The sequence below is a fragment of the Xiphophorus hellerii genome, chromosome 6 (assembly GCF_003331165.1).
Source record: "Xiphophorus hellerii strain 12219 chromosome 6, Xiphophorus_hellerii-4.1, whole genome shotgun sequence".
NCBI lineage: Eukaryota > Metazoa > Chordata > Actinopteri > Cyprinodontiformes > Poeciliidae > Xiphophorus > Xiphophorus hellerii.
In genome coordinates this window covers 12,961,148-12,981,169 of record NC_045677.1, presented here as the reverse complement: position 1 = coordinate 12,981,169, position 20,022 = coordinate 12,961,148, and the positions used below count along the sequence as shown (strand labels likewise).

The 20,022-nt window shown below is 39.4% G+C and overlaps 2 protein-coding genes across 4 annotated transcripts in view; one reads left to right on the top strand and one right to left on the bottom strand.

The window, feature by feature from the left end:
- The first annotated feature begins 9,339 nt into the window (after positions 1-9,339).
- LOC116721677 (transmembrane 6 superfamily member 2-like) lies at positions 9,340-14,479 on the top strand. The gene is made up of 10 exons (XM_032565547.1): positions 9,340-9,942; positions 10,718-10,821; positions 10,902-10,999; positions 11,090-11,190; positions 11,277-11,359; positions 11,449-11,573; positions 12,442-12,543; positions 12,632-12,724; positions 12,816-12,935; positions 13,622-14,479. The coding sequence occupies exons 1-10, from the start codon at positions 9,851-9,853 to the stop codon at positions 13,829-13,831; spliced, it is 1,128 nt and encodes a 375-aa protein (XP_032421438.1). The 5' UTR covers positions 9,340-9,850; the 3' UTR covers positions 13,832-14,479.
- A 961-nt stretch (positions 14,480-15,440) lies between these two features.
- The window catches only part of LOC116721676 (neurocan core protein-like), a 49,401-nt gene continuing 44,819 nt past the window's right edge, over positions 15,441-20,022 (bottom strand). For all 3 annotated transcript variants that reach the window (XM_032565545.1, XM_032565544.1, XM_032565546.1), the window contains 3 exons: positions 19,597-19,741; positions 18,466-18,648; positions 15,441-16,772 (listed from right to left, as the gene is read on the bottom strand). In XM_032565545.1, the coding sequence (XP_032421436.1) occupies positions 16,654-16,772; positions 18,466-18,648; positions 19,597-19,741 (447 nt within the window). In that variant the 3' untranslated portion in view covers positions 15,441-16,653. The remainder of the gene's footprint in view (positions 16,773-18,465; positions 18,649-19,596; positions 19,742-20,022) is intronic.

Genomic DNA, 20,022 nt, shown 5'->3' with positions numbered 1-20,022 from the left:
ACCCCGTCTGGGGTAGTTTTTCCTTTGGGAACTTTGTACAAACGGTTCCGAAAGACTTTCCTCTTCTTTTGACGATGAGCTACCCTGTCTGGGGTAGTTTTTCCTTTGGGAACTTTGTACAAACGGTTCCGAAAGTCTTTCCTCTTCTTTTGACGGTGAGCTACCCCGTCCGGGGTAGTTTTTCCTTTGGGAACTTTGTACAAACGGTTCTGAAAGTCTTTCCTCTTCTTTTGACGGTGAGCTACCCCGTCCGGGGTAGTTTTTCCTTTGGGAACTTTGTACAAACGGTTCCGAAAGTCTTTCCTCTTCGTCTGATAGTGAGCTACCTTGTCCGGGGTAGTTTTTCTTTTGGGAACAGTTCACAAACTGTACCCAAAGTCTTTCCTCATCCTCAGTGTGATTTACCTCGTCCGGGGCAGTTTTGTCTTTGGGAACAGTCTTACTGGCTGGAGCTCCACAGCTGCTTCCTGTGTGTTAAACCTGATGCCCTGTCTGGGGAACATTTAAGTTCAGACACTGGAGGATGTGCTATTTATTGATGTCTTTTCTGAAAACGCCGGAGATAAAATCGGTGCATCAGCTCTAAATGCACAGAATAAACTTCTAATATTAGAAAACATAAATTCGAATTAACCTTAGCTGTTGTTAAGAAACAGTCACGTTAGCGATCATTACTATGCAAAAAAACTATTGAGACGTGGCTAATTACTGGAATAAACACATTTGAAAAACGATCTCTAAATAAATTCTAATAAATAAATAGCAGCAAACAGAACACAGATTGAACTTGCAGCCATTGCTTTCGGAGGTGTTAGAAAAGATTTACCACACAGGAGGCGAAGTCTGTACATTAATCGGCAGGTTTTCTCTCCGCAAACACCTGTTCCTAACTGCCACTGCTACCCACAATGCACTGCTACCTCAAAATTCGCCTTCAAAATAAAATACAGATAAACCAATACTGTAGAAGTTTTTTAAACTAAATTATTAAGACATATTTTTAACTTCTAGCCTTGGGAAGAACAAATATCCTGTTTGCAGGTTTCTCTCCAGGCGCTCCGGATTCCTGCCACAATCTAAAGTCACAGTGGCTCAGTTGGTAACACTGCTGCCTTGCAGTAAGAAAGTCCTGGGTTTGAATCCCAGCCTGGTTCTGTCTGCCTGGGGTCTTCTGGTTCTCCATGTCCATATGTGGGTTCTCTCCGGGTGCTCCGGCTTCCTCCCACAGTCCAAAAAGATATAGTGCGCTTTATAATGGATGTATGTTATTATTATTATTAATAATAATAATTATATATATATATATGTCTAGCCAGGGGGAGAGCGTGTAAGGCTATGCAAGTCGATCAATATTATCATTAATATAACAAGAAATTTTACAATACTCCTCTTTCAGGAATCATTAAGAACATAATACTTAAGATGAAAAAGAATGACATATATATGTTAAAACATCCAAGATTTTGCATTTTTCTAATCCTTAACCTCAGGAGAAAATTAGTCCCTGTTACCCAACATACATGCTTATTCAAATAAATTATGAATATTACCATAATGTTACTATTGTTTATTTTCTTCTGAGAATAGCTAAACATTTCATATTCATAGCTGATGTTTTTAATTGTCATAAGATTATTTACGGCCTTTCCAGTAATTTACAGTGAATGTGACAAGTATTCACAGCACTTCACATTTTGTTATGTTACAGAATGTTCCAAAGTGTTTCAAATTCATATATTTCCTCAAAATTCTACTCACAAAATTCTGTTTATAGGGGGTCTGTTATGTTTTGGTTGGTTGTCTAAATACCTGTAATTTAAAATCAGATGTAATGACTACGAGTAGCCACAAGATGTCCCCAAATGTCCAATTAATTGTTCCACCTCTTAAACTACATCAAACCTGAATGCTTACAGCATGAAGACATATAGTTTTAGATTTACGCATAAATAATTAATGTCTCATAAATAATTAATGTCCCTATCCACTCACATTTGTCATATCATCAACATGACTAAGATCTCTTCCCAAAAACAACACGAGGTCCTTTCTTGGTGCTCCGAGGTTCTGTGGAGATGATCCAAATTGCAGGTGCTTTCATGAAGTCCCTGTCCACCATCTTGTTCTCCTCTGCCCGAGCCATTGCCTCCAGTTCAGGTGAAGTTTCTGGGGACCAGTCTGCCATAAACTTATCTTTGGCCTCACAATAGTTCACCACCACTTCTTCAGGCTGCTTCCCAAACAGCCAGTCTGGAATCACACAGAGTGAAAATAAGGGGAGATGCATAAAAAAAATCTATTGCCATCAATAAACTAATAACAGAAAATACAGTAACACACCTGCAAAGTCATGAATGAGGTCTTTGATGAGGTGGCCAATGATGGCATAAAGAACGGACACAACAATGAAGACGGCTATGAGAAGATAGATGACATAGGTGGGGAGATGGACGGCATCCCGAGAAGGTGGTACATAGGACTCATAAAGCACTGTTCCATCTTCATCCTTGTAACGAATGTTTAGCCTCTGCAATGGTACATCCATTGTTGTGTTGTTGCCCATTTCCAGTCAGTGAGTTCACTCAGTATCTCAAACCCATCGGTGCTCGAAGCCTCCAGCAAGAGGATTCAATCTGACAGTGTTTTCCATTAAAAAAGATCAAGAAGATTGAAAAAGAAATCGTCACCATCAAGCTGGTAAAAGTTTAGCAGATATTCTTAAAAACTCTTAAAACACAAATCCTTCTGTGCAGCAGACCTGCATTTTGAAGAAACCTGGTAAAAAGCAAACAGCATAAAGATTCTTACCTTAACATGTTCTTTATTTTTGACGTTGCTACTACGGACAAACCATATTGCTGTCCATGGAAGTAGCACTCATAACAACAAGATAAGCTGCAGAGGCTTGAGGCATTTTGCTCCACGTCAGCAGAACGTCTAAGAGCTCATCTATCTATCTATCTATCTATCTATCTATCTATCTATCTATCTATCTATCTATCTATCTATCTATCTATCTATCTATCTATCTATCTATCTATCTATCTATCTATCTATCTATCTATCTATCTATCTATCTATCTCCTGGTGTTTATGTATATGGTCACCAATAGCATGTTAGCTAGTGTACTAACCATTTTGTTAGTTTATTTTTTATGTCTTTAGATTATTCTTTTTCACTTGTATGAATGAATGATGAGAACACATTGTTCTTCTAGACTGACAAATATATACCATGAATGATATCGGCTGCATAGGGTTAGCGGTCTTTATAAACAAGATCACCAACTGTGACACACCTAGCTAAGTATCTTACTAGCGACCTATCTACCCAGTTAGCTGTTTGTTTATTTAAAGATAACTTCAGTTCAACTGCTGTGATTTCAAAGTATTATGAAAGGACATGGCTTATCTGGGCTTTATAATGCATAAAATGCATGGTGCATATTTTATGAATAAGGTCCTTGTACAGCTAGCTAAACAGCTACCTTTTTTTTTTTTTAAATACAGTCGGTGGCCAATATGTAACGTGGACAGTACAGTAATCCCTGACCTTTATAAATAGGGCATCGACTCTGACATAAGCAGGTATTAGAGGAAGATAAGATGGATTAATGAAAGAAGACAAGACACAACAACTCATTTATATTATTAGTTTATTTACCGGGACAATGCTTAGTTCACCTGGACAAGGAAAGTGATCACTCTGGTTTTCAGTAACATGTGATAAACAATTTTTTAAATGAGCAGATTTTCATCATTTTCCTTTCTACTTTGCCAACAATTGCTCTTGAAACATTTGTGATGAACAAAGGACTTGCATCTGAAATCAATTCATTTTCACATAATAAACTATTATTTTACACTTCTTATATTACATAGTGACATGGCGGAACTTGACTGAGTTTATGGATATGGGCTGCGTTAACCTACTTACCCTAATTAAAAATGAAAATAAAAGAGAGCAAGAAAGAGCACAAACTATAACTACACATTTCTTATTTGACTACAGCAAGGAAAGTACTGCAAACACACTACATTTGGTTAAAAACTGATCTGAGCTGCTGCTGAGATGAACTGATGAAAACTCAGAGAGAGGTGACAGAAGGGGCAACAGGGCAGGCAAAGGTCACACTATGAGTTGACATCCTTTTTTCTCCAGGGTAAGATGAAATGATGGCACTTCTCAGCGGAGGAGGGGGAGATGGGTGGTGGCAGCCCCCAACTCCCTGGTAGAAGCCCGGTAGCAGCATCTCCCTTTCTTTCTCCATCCTCAGCTCATCTCTGAACTCCATCAGGTTACTGGAAATGCTGAGTCGCCGCTCCTCCTCTATTTCTGCTTCATCTCTCTCCGGATCCTCCTCCACTGCTTTAGGGCCAAATATCCAATCTGTCAATATAGAGCAATACAAAGTTAAAATTAAATACATTTTCTTATTTCTTATCTCCTTAAATTTTAAGGGGGCACTTAGGTGACATTAATGCTTGCTTTACTTATTACGTACTCAGTCTGCAAGAAAAAGATAAAATTACCTTGTTGCAGAAATTTAAAAAAGATGCTAATCTGGTGTTTTCCCTTTAAACATTTAGACATTCCTTTGAGCAAATAATTTATATAGTATAGTACTTCAAAAGTGCCCCTTTAAGATCTCATTTCAGCAAATTACAGAATTGTTAGGTGGTATTCACCTTAAAGGACAAGCAATCACATAGTGGTGGAGGATGGATGACCACTGTACACAAACCACAAGGTACATGTGATGGAAGAATAACATGTTGAAGCCAAAGCTTGTGGATGGAAATGATTCAACTTCACCACAAACACATAAGTGCTGGGAAGGTAATCGGTTCACAATGTTCCCACAGTCGGTTACCTGCCAGGTCATGCATGAGGTCTTTAATCAGGTGACCTACTATGGCGTAAGTGGCCACTACGATCAACACTGCCCCAACTAATACGTAGACTACACTGCGAGGCAGGGTGATTGCGTCTCTTGCTGGGGGGATGTAGTCCACAAAATAGGCGTCTTCGTCCTCTTTCTGTCTGGAGAACTGGAGGAGATGTCGATGCTGGAACACCAGCTGCGTGAGGTTCAAAAGTTGACCTTTTCTTGAGTTCAGGGGCAAATATGGCATCGTGTACATGGCTTTTGACACCTTGTTAACAGGATTGTCAGATGAAAGAAAGTAGTGAGGGTTTAAGGCTGTTCCTTTTGGGGATGACGTGCTTCTTCTCTGCACTGTAAATATTCAGAAAGAGGGTGGTGGAAAACTGGACATCAGTAAAACTAAACATTTTCAGCAGCTGGGGCAAATAAACAATTTAGGAGGAGGGTCGTAATGCTGAGGTGGTTTGTAAACAAACGTCTTTTCGTGGTGAGAGTTCCCTGTATGTGAACGTCGTACCCGTTCTTATATTTTTCAGAGACAAAATCTGGCATTTCTCTTCCTACTCCCAAGAGACTTTCTAGGTGCCCTAGGGGCATGAAACTGAGAAGTAGGGGAATGTAGGACAGACAGAGTTAATAGGATTGAGTGGGTCATAGACCAATATCAGCTTTCCATCTGCAGGGATTAATGATATCTGCGAGTAGAGGTAGATAGTAATGCGGAAAAGAGGCTTATGGTCATAAGTGACCGGGCTGCACACTGAGATATTTACAGTGCCTTAGAAAAGGATTCATAACTTTTTAACTTCTATAATTTTTTTCACACTACGGTACATGAAAAACTGTAGTGTTTGTAGTGTAGTGTGTTGGAGTTTAAAATGAGTAAGTAGTGGATAATTGTAATGCAGGGAGCAAGTGCTACACTGCTTTTCTTCTGAATAAAAATAAAATAAAATGGAAAAATTTAAAACAAAGAAAGCCATAATTTCAGTTTATCATGAGGAAGAAGGTGAGCTCATTAGATGAGTTTAATTATTTGACCTGCATGCCATGTGTGGTGGAAAAAACTAAACACATCAACCACAATGTGAAACATAGTGGTGGCATCATTATGGTGTGGGATACTTCTCTTCATAGACACTGGGGAAACTGGTCAGTGTTAAAGGAATGATGCATAGAGCAACATAGAGGACAACTATGAAAGAAAATCTCTTGGAGGATGCTAAAGAGTTTCCAGAGTGGAAGTTTGACTTCCAGCAGAGCAACCCTGAACCAAAGGTTTAATTCAAAAAACATTTTTTGTTATGATGACCCAATCAAAGAGAGAGCAAAATCTAAGAATCATTTAAAACTTGAAAATCTGTTCAATCCTAAAGCTGGTAGAGGTTTCTCAAAAGACCTTCTGTCATATATAATGTTATTTGACAATGAAACACTTTGGATTTTTGTACCACATAACATCACAGTGCAATTTTCGTGATTTAAATGTCAGGATGTAAAAACAGTTTGAGAAAAATTGTATTTTCCCACAACTTTAAATAAATAATTGCCTTGTATTCATCTTGAATTCCTCTTAAATACAACAGGTCCACCTCTAGTATGTTATAATAATTTGACATCATGTCAAATTATTTTAATATCACATAATGCTTTGTAGCTTCTTAGAAAACCCAATTCTGCCTCATGAAATGTTATAAAAGAGCAAAAATGTCATCATGCTGTCCCACATGAAGAAAAATGACCAAGATGAGAAAAAGAGATGGATGAACTTACCAGTGGTCAGGAGAAATCACCGCTGCTCATCTTTTTGCTTTGATCAGGGAACAAAAGGGACTCCAAACAGGATTAAACTCTATCGTATCTCTGGAAGCAAACACAGAAAGGACAGAAAACGGTTAGTCAGGTAAACAAGAGTTACCGTGGTGAAACTGACTATTTCTGCTTTTCACCACAAGAAATGCAGTCATTTCTTTTATCCTCACAGATCTATGTGCTGTGTCTCTAAGAGGCTGGCGTCGTCTCGGGTTTAGACTCTTCTTCTTTTTGCAACTGCAAATTCTTGAAAAACTGGCGAGTGAGAAACTGCCACTCAATGATGGTGATGGTTATGTTTGCGAAGAGAATGAACCAGGAGACCGGGTGCATGCCATAGTAAAAGACAGGAGCCATGAGCAGAGGTGAGGAGACGACGGGGAGGTCAGACAGAACCAGCGGCCGACAGGCTATTAGAAGAGCAACGCTGTGTGTGTGTGCCTTTATCAAGGTGATCTTCAGTAATCCTTGACAGGATTTGGTTGGCATAAACTCATCGTCACCACCTTTTCTTTGAGTCATCAAATGACAGAATAGAGTGGTTCATTTCAGGCCACCCTAACAAACCACTACCAATATGAAAGATGATAAGGGAAGAAGACTTCATTAAAATTACCTGTTAGGAAGATTCCTGGTGCATTTACTTGAAAAGACAACTTTCCCCAGGTACAAAAAAAAAGCTGAAATCAGAACAAATTCTTCTCCACAGAAAGCACTACAAGCTGAAAAGCCCCTGCAGACTAGTCCTAAGCAAAAACAGCAGCCAGTCACTCAGTCGGGTGCATCCATGCTGCGGCGCTCAGGCTGGGGTCACTATCTTCTTGGGCTTGTCCTCTGGCTCTACCATCCACTTTAGGTAAGCGTCGCCCAGGATGAAGGCCCAGTAAAAGACGGTCAGAGATGTGTTTACGGTCATGATGCCGATGATCAGAGGATGTATCATGGTGGCAGACTAAGTAACACCTACAAAAAAAAAACTGTGTTAAATCAGATGAAACAAAGTGTGTCTGGTGTGTGGGCACAGAGTTGACTGTGTTTAATCGCCTCGCCGCCTGCTTCTACTCTCTTCCTGAACTCCCCACCCTTCTATACTCGCTCTAAGTTTCTGTGGCAACAGCAGCCTAATCCTCTTCAGCAGCTTTGTTGCAGAAGATAAGGTTGCTTTGAATGCATCCTTGCAGTGTAAATGCCGTTCATTTGTCAGAAGGTGTTGCATAATGAATACTTATTCTTCACAATGAGCCCTTAAAGAGGGTGGAAGCCGATATTTATTGAAGCAAAAGTGAGTGAATGTGCTTCAGATTACACTGTTACTGACACAAAGGAATAATCTTTGTTCTGGACATTATGTTCTCCGTCCGATATAATCCACAATTTAATCAAGACTGAAAACATCAGACGCAGGAGTTCTTAATCATACACCAAGCAGGACAGATGGATCCTTGAATGAACCGCAGGGACCACCGGAGACAAGACAACATGTGCAGATGGACCTCCACATGTGCGCCTACAATCCACCAGCTGTGTGGCGTTAGAAAGCAAAACCGAAGAAATGGAGGTCAGCGTATTAAAAAGAAAAACACACCAACAGATAGGCAATTCTCACAAAGTTCTGTGTTTAACCCTGCTAAGTAACAGCGAGAACAATCTGCTGGTAAGTGCAAACATGAATTACGTTCTCTAATTGCTGTCTTTGTATTGGTTTTGTGTCTAGTTGGACATTAAATATGTCCCAAGTGTTTGCATGGTGCACCAATTATCAGATTTGTTTTCATTTTCTTCAGGTCACTGTCTTGATTAGTGACCCAGTAGCATCTTGTTGTTGAGAGATGTGTATTTTTCACCTGAGCTGAATGAACTTTCTCACAAGCACCTACGCACTCAAGACTAAAAAACCTTGCCTTATTATGAAAAAAAAAATATGTAGAATTATATGATCAGGTTTTTAGTTACATAAAACTCCCAAACAAACATATATAAATTATTGAATAAAAAATCTTATCAAATTGGGTAAATTTAATAAGTACAGAAGGGAGTCCAATTAAATAAATAAAGAACATTAAATGGAGTGAATATGTCCTGTACCACTGACTTTCCTTTAAAGGAAATGCTAAAGCTAGCATTGCTCATTGCCTAGCTACAAAAATATTGCTCATTTCAGTATGAATAGTACAGAAGAGGATTAGGGCCACTGAAAAAACAATAATTCTGACTTTAATCTCAGAATAATGAGAAAAAAGTCAAAATTCTGACTTTTTTTCCACAATTCTGAGATTACAGTCAAAATATTTTTTTTCAGTGGCCCTAATCCTCTTTCGTACAATAGCGGTGCCATTTATTATGAGTTGCACTGAAGGAACTGAACAACCACAGGTAGCTGATGGCTGAATATAGATTCACCGATAGGGGGCAGTGTGTGCAAACGTCCCACTGACCTGCTGTGAAAATGACAAAAAAAAAATAAAAAATTGCTTTAATCTTTGTATCTGTATCTTCTAATGTCTGTGCTAAAAATTGCGCTTTTATTTAGGAAATTTTGGAGGTCAAAAAAATAAAATTTACCATTAGTCACTACAACAAAGAAATTGCATGATTATTTGATTAAATTGACTAAATGGCGCATGCTGAAGTTTGCGGCAGATAGAGGGAGACAGACAATAGAAATGCTCCTCTGTTTTATATCTAGAGATGACAAACAAGCCAGAGGATCCAGGCTAAATGATGAAATGCGGATGCAATAATAAACCACAGCGTAATAATTGGTTAGTCTCTGTTTAAAGCGGCATTTTTTTTCATCCCTCTGCTCTGACCGAACCTGCGAGAGGCAGCAGCGCGCTGGGAGGCCTTTCTCCTTTCTGACAGGCGCCAGAGGAAGAGGAGTCCTAAGCTGAACTTTGAAACGTACAACCTGATAGCTGGCGTGTTGGAGCAACACCATTGCTTCATCGCAGATCAAAAGGTAACGAGTGACACTCCTTTAAAGCTTCTACTTCCCATCTGCCGCACTGGAGAGAGCTCTTGGCTTTGGTCATGCCTCTTTATGCCGCCAGTGAGCACCTTTAGGCTGGGAACGCTTCTGTCTGCAGCGTGTTTCTTTTTTTTTTTTTTTTTTTAAACACACCTGGAGTTTGAAGAACACGGCTACAGAGATGAAGCCACCGGTGGAGGTCAGCGTCTTTCTGCTCTCTCTGTTGGGTCCTGGAGTTTTATTCACAATGAATCATATCCCTGCATTTCAGGAGTAAGTTCACCATCGTTTATCCTGTCTCCACTCTACAGGTGCTTCTCTTAAGTTTTTTTTCTCAGCAATTTAGATCGAAAAGGGAAACTCGCACAACACAGAGATTGACATATTTCACTTGTTTATTTCTGATCTGATCATTTTTGATGAATACGGCTTGCAGATATAATTAAATCTCCAGAAAGAAATCGTATAGAAAGGTCATGCTGTGACCACCACAAACTGCTGACTTGACAGTATAGCCCAGCAGTCAGGCATTCCGACCAGCTTCAGTGAAGGTAATGGAAAAAGGGTCATTGAAAAAGAAAGCATGACTAATATTAATGGAAAGTTAGGTGGAAGAAAGAAGGCTGAAAGCAGCATAGATAACAGCAGCCCTGTTAGATTTGGACAACTGCTTTGGTGAAATAACTGCCTAGGTTCATTTTGGGCACAGCAATTTACTGAAAGTTATAATCACGTAGAAATTCTGTTTTATTTGTGAATTAAAAGGATGAAACCAATCAGCAAATTCAGAGCAACTCATTCTTTTCTTTCTTTCTTTTTTTTCTTTACATTTCTGTGCAGTTTCAGGGAGGTCAGTGCATCTAAATTTATATGGCACAAAATTAAAAATGCAGCTGATAGCTGACACATTTTGGCTGCAGGCAACAACTAGTTAAACAATAAGCTGAGCATAAAACCACATTTTTATCAGACATTCATGCTTATTTGCTCTAACTTGGATAAATTGTGAACTTCATCAGAGAAATCATTGTTCCCTTTGTCACCGTAGACCTCTTCCTATCCTGGGAATGGGAATGTTTGTCCTGGGATCCGTTCTTCTTTTGCTCATCCTCACAGTGCGACACAAAACAAAAGTGGACCCCTTGTTCTACGGTACAGACACATTGCTTAATGCTAATGTGCAGAATAAATAAGTAGTTCTATTATTTCATTGGTTTCCTCTCTATTTGTAGTATTTGCAGAGTTTACGTTTGGCGGCATGGTGGGTTTGACCAACGCTTTAGAGCAGGACGGGTTCATCTCCGGCTTTATGGACTTCTACCTAAAGATGGTAAAGTAACCAAACTCAGATTTATGCAATTAATCTTTTCTTTTAAAAACAAACACAATAAAACAGTATTTTGAAATCTTTTCTCTCCAGGGTGAGCCTCATCTTAGCACCTCCTATGCCGTGATGATGTCTTATTGGGAGGTTGTTCACCTCATCCTGTTGCTCACAATCATTCACCGCATGTTTTCAGGGTGAGCTGCTGCACCAGAACCATCCCAGATGTCTCACTGTGTGTTTTCACCGAGACCCCTGATGGACTCTGTGGTTTCTTTCACAGGAAGTCCTACCGAAGCCTGGGTCTGTTGTGGGCTGGGTCCTCCATCGCCAATCAAATTGTCCTTATTCCGGGGGTGGTAATTGGTGAGAAATGCTAAACATTTAACTCCTCTGATTGGTCTGAATGTCTCTCTATGCAGATTTTTATTTTTTTTGCTTCTTGGTTTTTGCAGGAAAGTATGGGTCCAACATCCGGCCAGCCTTTTGGAGGAATGCCCCCTTCTTCTTGGTGTCTTTTTGGGCAGCATCGCTGCTCTTTAGCAGACCCAGAGAGATGCCAATTGTCACGGCAGACAAGGTGCAGTTCTGTCTCAACTCTAAGGATGGGATTGATTTGTTTTATTTATCTAGACATGCTTTCATTAGTGATAGGAAATCTCTATTTTATGATTTAGAAGCTTGTTGTTTTTTTTCTTCAACATTTCAAAATTTTTACTATGAGTTACTCCAAGTTTTCAAAATGACTAGCCTAAAAATATTTTTGATTAACTAGCTTAATATCTGTCATATGTAAGATTTTTTTTTAAATAGATATATTTTTGAAAAACCTAGACAAATTGAGATATTTCAATAATCAAAGCTTTTTTAATCTATGTTACAAAAAAAGAGCATTTAATATTGATTATTAATGCAGAATTTGAGTAGCAGGACGAACTTAAGATTTATTGTAGATTTATCTTTTTAATTTTATTTTAATATTAGAGAATATAAAAGGTTCCAGCTTGGCTGATTAGACCTTCAAATAAGGTAATTATAGTCAAATAAAATTTTGATTTAAAAACCAAAATCGTATCTCAGGAAGTAAATTTGTCATAAAGGAAAACATCAGAATCAGCTTAATTCACCAAGATTGTGCAGACAAACAAGGAATTTGATTTTAAGTCAGTAAACATGATATTGCTAATAAAATATTAACATTTATTTATGTCCTTTTTACTTCTGCAAACAGTTATGAGTTTCACTCATAACATTCACTGTCCAATAAAAGTCCATTTGAACCACACTGCTTTTTCTAATTCTTTATTAAGCTGGAAAACAGAAGCATAAATTGTGATTTATGTAACAGAGCAATATCTGCGTTTGTTGGTGTTCAATCACAGTGTTGGATTATTGCATGTATGCTATAATCAGTAGCTACATTAAGTTATATTGTTTCTTCTGATCAGATCGCTGCAGAGCAGAAGAAAGGTCTGCTGTCTCGACCTGCCGACCTGCTCCTGTCACTCCTCTTACTGGGAGCTGTGGCTTTCTTTGTGTTCAGAGGCTTTGTGAGTAACACAGCACAGGCCTGACTCCTTCTGCAGACTCATTAGGTCACAGGTTTGAATACCTGTCTGCCCTGCTGTTTTGCTCCAGGTGGTGTTGGACTGTCCTCTGGACGCTTGCTTTACCTACATCTACCAGTATGAGCCGTACCTCAAAGACCCAGTGGGCTTCTCCAGGGTTATGGTCAGTCCAGAAACTTAAAAAAATGATCCCACGGCTGAGATCAGACACATGCATCCTGTTCACAAACTGTATCTCATCTCATTTATTACAGATGCTGGTGTATTTTTTCTACGCTGTGCCCCTGGTGAGCATTCTTCTCTATGGCCTGAACACACCTGGATGCAGCTGGATGTTGGACTTGACCATCTTCTTTGCTGGAGCCATGGCTCAGGTACAGAGCATTGCAAAACAAGTTTTACTGGGATTTTATGTGACGGATCAAAGCAAAACATTGGGCAGTTGTGAAATTAAAATGACAAATCTTGCTATTTGTTATAAGTCATGTAGGGGACACAGTAAAATAAGACCAAAATTTAATATTTTGGTCTTCAGAAAAGTAACAGTGAAAGTATTGAGCTGAGGGGGAAGGGTGCTTTTTTCAGCTAGTCAGAGTTAACAGGAAGACATGTAACAGAACAATGACATGGCATGCAGCCAGACCTCCTGTAACAAGTTTTAAATAATATTTGTTTATTAGAATGGTCTAGTCAATGTTGATACCTTAAACCTTAATCTAGCTGAGAAACTGTGGCAACAATGGAAATATGATGTCTACAGAAACTCTCCAACCTTTTCAGTTGAACTAGAGCTTTTTTATAAGAATGGATTGAAAATTTATGGAAAGCTGGTAGACATATATCCTAGAAGACGTGCAACTGTGATTGTAGCTAAAGGTTTAGATGTCATTTTCCTTCCATTTCTCCATTATCCTAATTTAATACATTCTGTGCCTTGAAAACAAATGTAGGAAATGGATACTTTTCCAAGATGCTGTAACTGTATTTCTATTTTTGCTGTTGTTAATGTTTCACTGCCCCCTGATGACCTCTTCCTCCTCGCCTGCTGCTTTACCCCCAGACTCAGTGGTGTCATATCGGAGCATCTCTGCACTCCCGTACTCCCTTCACGTACCGAACCCCGGCAGACAAAAGATGGCCGGTTATCGCCCTCAATGTGCTGCTCGCCATTGTGCCCGCTCTGCTGGCCCTCCGCTGCCGTACCAACCCGGCTTTTCTCATGAAACCTGTTCCCAAGGGACAGAGCAACGACGACAAGAAGAAAAACTAGGACCACACACCTGGCACTGAATGTTGAAGAATACTTCACGTGTTGAAAAGGCGAATGCTTTCAGGGGAGCGCACCAACTGAAACAAACGGTACTCTTTTTCTCCCCCTAATCTTAAAACCCAGAGGGGATTTAGAAACTTTGCTCTCTGGGTCAACTTTTTCAAATCGGCCATCTCACACGGCACTCCCTCTGTGGACTGTTGGACCCTGATTAAGACGTGCCGCTGATGGAAGTGAGGGACTGCGATCAGATCAGCTTTCAGGCGACTCATACAGATACCTGGTCGCAAAATTTAGATTACGAATCTTGACCTAACAGTTTATTTACACGTGTCTGTATATCCCAACTAAAATTCTATTTATTTCTGCTTTTTTTTACTGTTGTGAAAATGTTCAGATTTGACCCTTTTTGAAAACAAGTGTGTGAGACATTTAGTGGTATTCCATCAAACACAAGGGTGTGTCCTCATTTTCTTGTCTAGTCCAAAAATGATCTCACTGCAGGTCAGCGTTCACGTTTCTGACCTTTTGCTTAGTAAGTTAAACAGTTCAATAACCAGATTTACTACTTTATGCTGTACCGGTCGGTGCATCTCAGTGTTTCATGTTGTGGTTTATTTTGTACAATAAAGAAAAAATAACACAGAACTGTGAATATTTTTTGCACTGATGAGCAGGAACATTGATATTCTCCCCTCGTGCTCCTTGTCGTTTGTGCCTCTAGAAAACCGTATATAAAAAATTAAAATGACTCGGGCTTTTATAGATTTAACAATACTGTTTCAGCAGCTGTCAATATTGTCCCCAAGCAGAAACGTATTCAGCGCTGTGCAGAGTGCACCGCTGCAGTTATCAACCTGATAAGAGGTGAACCCTGTAAATAGGTGAGCTGTTGCATGTGGTTGTCACATTCACACAAAAAAAACCCCGACTGGTCAGGAGTCCATATGCCTTAATCAGTGAGCCAAAATGTAGGTCACACGTGTTGAATTCAATGTGAAAATGGATTTAATTAATCAAATATGTGTCGAGCAAAGTGTGATTTTTTTATTTATGTTTTCTTAAAATATCTTGTTCGTAGAAATGCAAAAGGTTGAGGACTGATTTTTGCGGTTGAATCAAAAGTGTAATTATTGAATCTAGAGACTGTTTGGCTGTTAAAACTATAGACTGTGTCAAAGCTCATGGCTTCACAACACGACTGGCAGCATTTTTCATTCAACATTCATGGCTTCATTATGAAAGTCACAGGTTGTTTTCAGTTCCAGAGCTGTTTTTATTTTAACCAAGCTATGTGCTTCTTTTTAAGCACAAAAGAAAAATAAACCGCATGAGATGACTGCAGAAGACTTTGATTATTCAATAGCATCACATTACTAGGGATCTTGTTCATCCCTAGTCCTCAGCACAGATGCATTTATTTTTATATGGAAAACAATTTTAAAACCAGCCTATTATTCTCCTTCTACTTCTTAGTGATGGCCTATTTTTTGTTGATTTATCAGATAAAATTCAAATAAAATGTAAATAAAATTCGCAGGGTGCGGAAACTTTTCCAACACCTAGTATATGTTGTTGGTCTCGATTTAAAGAAAACGTATAAAGTTTTGCTTTTCCTTTTGTTCACTTTATTAAGAATGAAATACAACAGCAAGACAAAAAGTCATTGGAACACCAAAAAAGTAGATGACTGATCCAATATCAAAGGGACTAAAGAGAAAAAATAGTGACATTCTACTCATCAGATACACACAGCCGTGCAAATTTTCAAGATGTTTAGCAAATCCGTTACAATCAAGTGTTTAGCTCAAGCTTTTTCCTATCCCAGCCACACAATCTGCTGTATGTCTACGGGACACATCCATTAAATCATTCTGAAGGAGTTGATTTGAACAAAGTCCAGCAATGGATCAGCTAATAACACAGAACATATTTACAAACCAGAGATTAGAGAAAAATCAAAGGATTTGCTACTAACTGGTATAGAAAAATGGTGTTACACAGACTTCCTGGAGTGTAAGTACAAAAAAAAAGCTTTTTCACTAGCAGATCATCCGTAATAAATAGTAACATTACACAAACAGCACGTATTAGAAAAAGCATGTCAGTAAGAATAAAACAGAGCAGCTATTAAAAAAGCTTAATGAAGAAAAAAAAAAGCAACAGCTCACAGCAAAAGCACAAACAGCTCAGGGTTACAAAGAAACGCACGCTAGCTTGCATCGTAGCCGTCTGTGGGAACAGAACACTAGGACGAGTTAATTTTCATGTAGACCAGTGGTTTTCAACTCCAGTCCTCAAGAGACGGTGTCCTGCAGCTTTTAGATGTGTCCCTCGTCCAACAGACCTAAAGCAAACGACTGAATCACTTCCTCGGTATTCAGTCAACTCCTGCTAATTAATTGGAACAGAAACACATCGAAAAGTTGCAGAACTTTACACGAGTTGAAGACCCCTGATGTGGAACAAAAAATTGAAATTAGATTTTTTTTAAATGAGACATTTCTCTAATTTTCCATCTGACATGCATACACTCACACACATTTACACACTGATGTCTACCTGACAGAAAGGGACGGGGTCATCGTTAATTAGGATGACAAGTTAGAAAGGTGTTCACAGCCCAATTAAAAGAAGCATCAAAACAACCAAACTCGGAGATCGGACAGTGGAGGTTAGCTGTATGTTAGAGACGACCTTATTTATCAAAAGTAGTAAAAGCTAAGCTGAGAGCAAGGGGAGAAGCAGGAACATGGGAACTACTCTCTTCCTGTATGGGCCGTGGTTAGCACCTAGGCGTCGCGGATGTTGTATTATTTGGTTCAGTAGTAGCTTTGAGCGTCCTCTCTGGGTTTGTGGCCTTCTCCTCCGTGTCTCCGGTTCCTGCGATGTTCATGGTGCTGGTTGTGATGATGGCGTCTGTACCGGTGCGAATGCCGAGCTGGAGGAAAAATCGTCAGTGTCAATTTTCTTTGAACAAAATGTTTCAGTGTTGGACACAAAATGATCACAAGGAGAAATAAAGTTGTTTTTTTTTTCATACTATGAAACCACAAACTCAGCTTTGTCAGCCTGCACAGGAGCTAACAAAAGTAGCAGCATTTCAGAAAACAGAAAAATACAGCCGTAAATTAAATTAAGACAGAGGCGAAAAGTTAAGTGCTGTTGTCAAGCTGCACTTGAGCTGAACGCAACAAAGCAAAATGCTTTTCATATTTCTAAAAATTAAACAAAAAATTGCACATCCTTCTGTGCTTTGGCTCAAAGATATAATTGAAAAGAGTAAAGTTTTAAGAGGAATCCAAAACATTGTATAAGCCTTCAGTTAATGATCAATTAAACGATAAGAAAAGAAATTGTGTTACTTAACCCAGAATAAATAGCTACTTTATTTAAAACATAAAAGAAAGGACAAAATGAAACTTTTTTGCCATAACAAAGAATGTGACAAAAAAATAATATTGTCTTTATAACATAATTGTCTTTTAAATTGATCCCATTTGGTAGAGGAGTTCTTCTTCTAAGAGAATCTATGAGCTCTACTGCGATTCGGGTTAAGAAGCAACATGACAAACAAACCTGACAACATCACATAGTGAATTATTTCCTCATATTAGAGAATATTTTTATCCTTTCAGTGAATACCTGCACTGAAAGAAAAACTATGTTATTGTAATTTGATTATTTGGGATGATTTTTCATTTTCCGTATCCAGTAGGCTCAATTAGAATTTATTTAATTAATGGCAATTCCCCCAAGCTTTTGGGAAAAGAGATGATATTTTAGGACAGGGGTTCTCAAGTCCAGTCCTCGAGAACTACCATCCTGCAACTTTCAGATGCATCCCTGCTCCAACACATCCGAATCAAATGAATGGCTCGTTAGGCTGAATGACTGCTGGTGAATTCAGCCAGTTGATCCCGGTCTGTTAGCCTAATGATGCATCTAAAAGTTGCAGGACGGTAGCTCCCAAGGACTGGACTTGAGTACCCCTGTTTTAGGAAGTACTTGGCTTTGGTTTTGGGATAGTTTTATAGGAAGTGGCAGGATTCAGGAACCAGATAAGTTCTAAAAAGTTCCAAAAAGTGCCTGGAAAATTCCCCAATATGTATCTGATAAGTTCCAAAAAGTACCCAATAGTTCCTAGAACAGGGGTGGGCAATCCTGGTCTTCGAGGGCCGGTGTCCTGCAACTCTTAGATATCTCCCTGGTATAACACACTTCAATCCGACAGCTGAATCACCTCCCAAGTGCAATCAAGTTCTCCAGAGCCCTGCTAATATTTGACTCAGTTGTGTTGAAGTAGAGCTACATCTAAAAGTTGCAGGAGACTGGCCCTCCACCCCTGTTCTAGAAAGTGCCATGTATACCTTCCTGAAAGCAACTAATAATATCCCCCCCAAAAACAACCTTTCAGATCCAGGAAACGAACCATCTATTCAGGTTAGGTTACTGGAAAGTATCTGGGGAAAACAGCTGGTGAGTTCTAGGATGTAGACGATAAGCTGCAGGAAAGTTTCACAGAGGTTAACCTTTGAGTTCCTAAAAAGCTCTAGAAAGTATCTGGAAAGTTCCAACAACAACACAGTGTTCCCTCTAAGACCACTGACACGAGACCACAGAGTCAAACTCACACTTTGTGCAGATGATCCTGGGACGCTCCCAGCTGCCGTCGGCCCGGCAGCGAGAAGTCGGGATGTGGCGTTGGTAGAAGCCCTCGGAGCATTGGTAGCGGACCACAGAGTGGATGTCGTAGTGTGACCTCCGCCGGCCAATCAAATGAGCGTTCTCCACTGCTGGCGGGGTCCCACATAACACTGTCAGAAATATTTCAAATCACATAAATTAACAGGAGACAGCTGAATAGATATCCTTTATCCACTGTTTCTTTTTTTAATGTAGGAGGAAAACATTTAAAAGTCGCTCTAATGAGAGACAGTACATACACACTGCCACCAGATGGCAGTGTGTATGATGAGTCAAGCTCAACTACAATCAAAGGGAGGTTTGAGTATGTCTCTACAGAGGACTAATCTATGAGATTACAGACAAACAAACAAACACCTTGATCTCAAACACCCTGTCCTTGTGTTTCCTCACTCCTTTAGCACCTCATAACTTTACTTCATGTCTTAAGTGTACTTCCTTTGCTTCCTACAGGCTTTATCTGCATTCACAGTAAGAATGGTTTGGTCCCAAACTGCGAGGATGAATACTAAGGCAACCTGGTAAAAAACTATCCAGAGGACATTCAGATGATATTTATGAACCTGGCAATAACCGGCAATAACTGCAACATCAGTTCTGGAGCTGGAGTGAGCATAAATGGAACTGAAGGCACCTATGGGAGAAAGATTGAGATTAATATCACTTTCTCTCAAAAAATCAATATGGGTTTGGGCAGAATTGCAACTTCACTTAAGTGTGTGTTTGTCATAAATTTTTCTGAGTCTTTTAGGGGATGAGACAGTATCAGTAAGGTGAAGCTTTAAAGTTTGGGTCAAGCGAATGAGAAATTTTACCAAAGTAAAAAAGCAGGAACAACATGAACAGGGAACAAAAGCTGGTGATGAGCACTGATGACTAAAAGGAGGCCAGCTTGTCACACACACAAACACCCATGTGGTGTTTTTCCTATGAATAATGCATTTTACATAGCAAGGGAACTTTATTGATTTATTTACTGTGAAATTCTGAACATTGTTTTCTGAAGTTACAATGACAGGGAAGGCTTTCCCAGGTGATGTGAGCAGATTGTTCCCTACCTGTGCCTTTCTTGCAGATGTAGGGCAGATTGTAATTGCAGGGCACGTCGTTCCACTTGCCATCCTCATGGGCAATAGTCACCACACAGTCCTCACCGCCTGCAAAGAAATTATCTGGCTGGCTTTCCCTCCAGTTCTCATAAACCTGCATAACAACAAACAGCAACTGTCAATATGTGCTTTCATGTAAGTCCTGCAAGAATGGACCATTTAAAGACGTAATTCAAGTGGGTTCAGTTAAAAGCAAAAAAGCAGTTTTCTTACTTGTCGTACATAAACCCTTCTTAAGACTTCATTTAGCATAAATACCAATTAGGTGGTTCCAGAGGGCGAAGCTATTTGCTTGTTGGCAAAGGATGAAGGTGAAAGTGGATCTCTACTGTCTTAAAACGACAAAAATCCCCAAAAGGTCGAGGCGGTTTTATG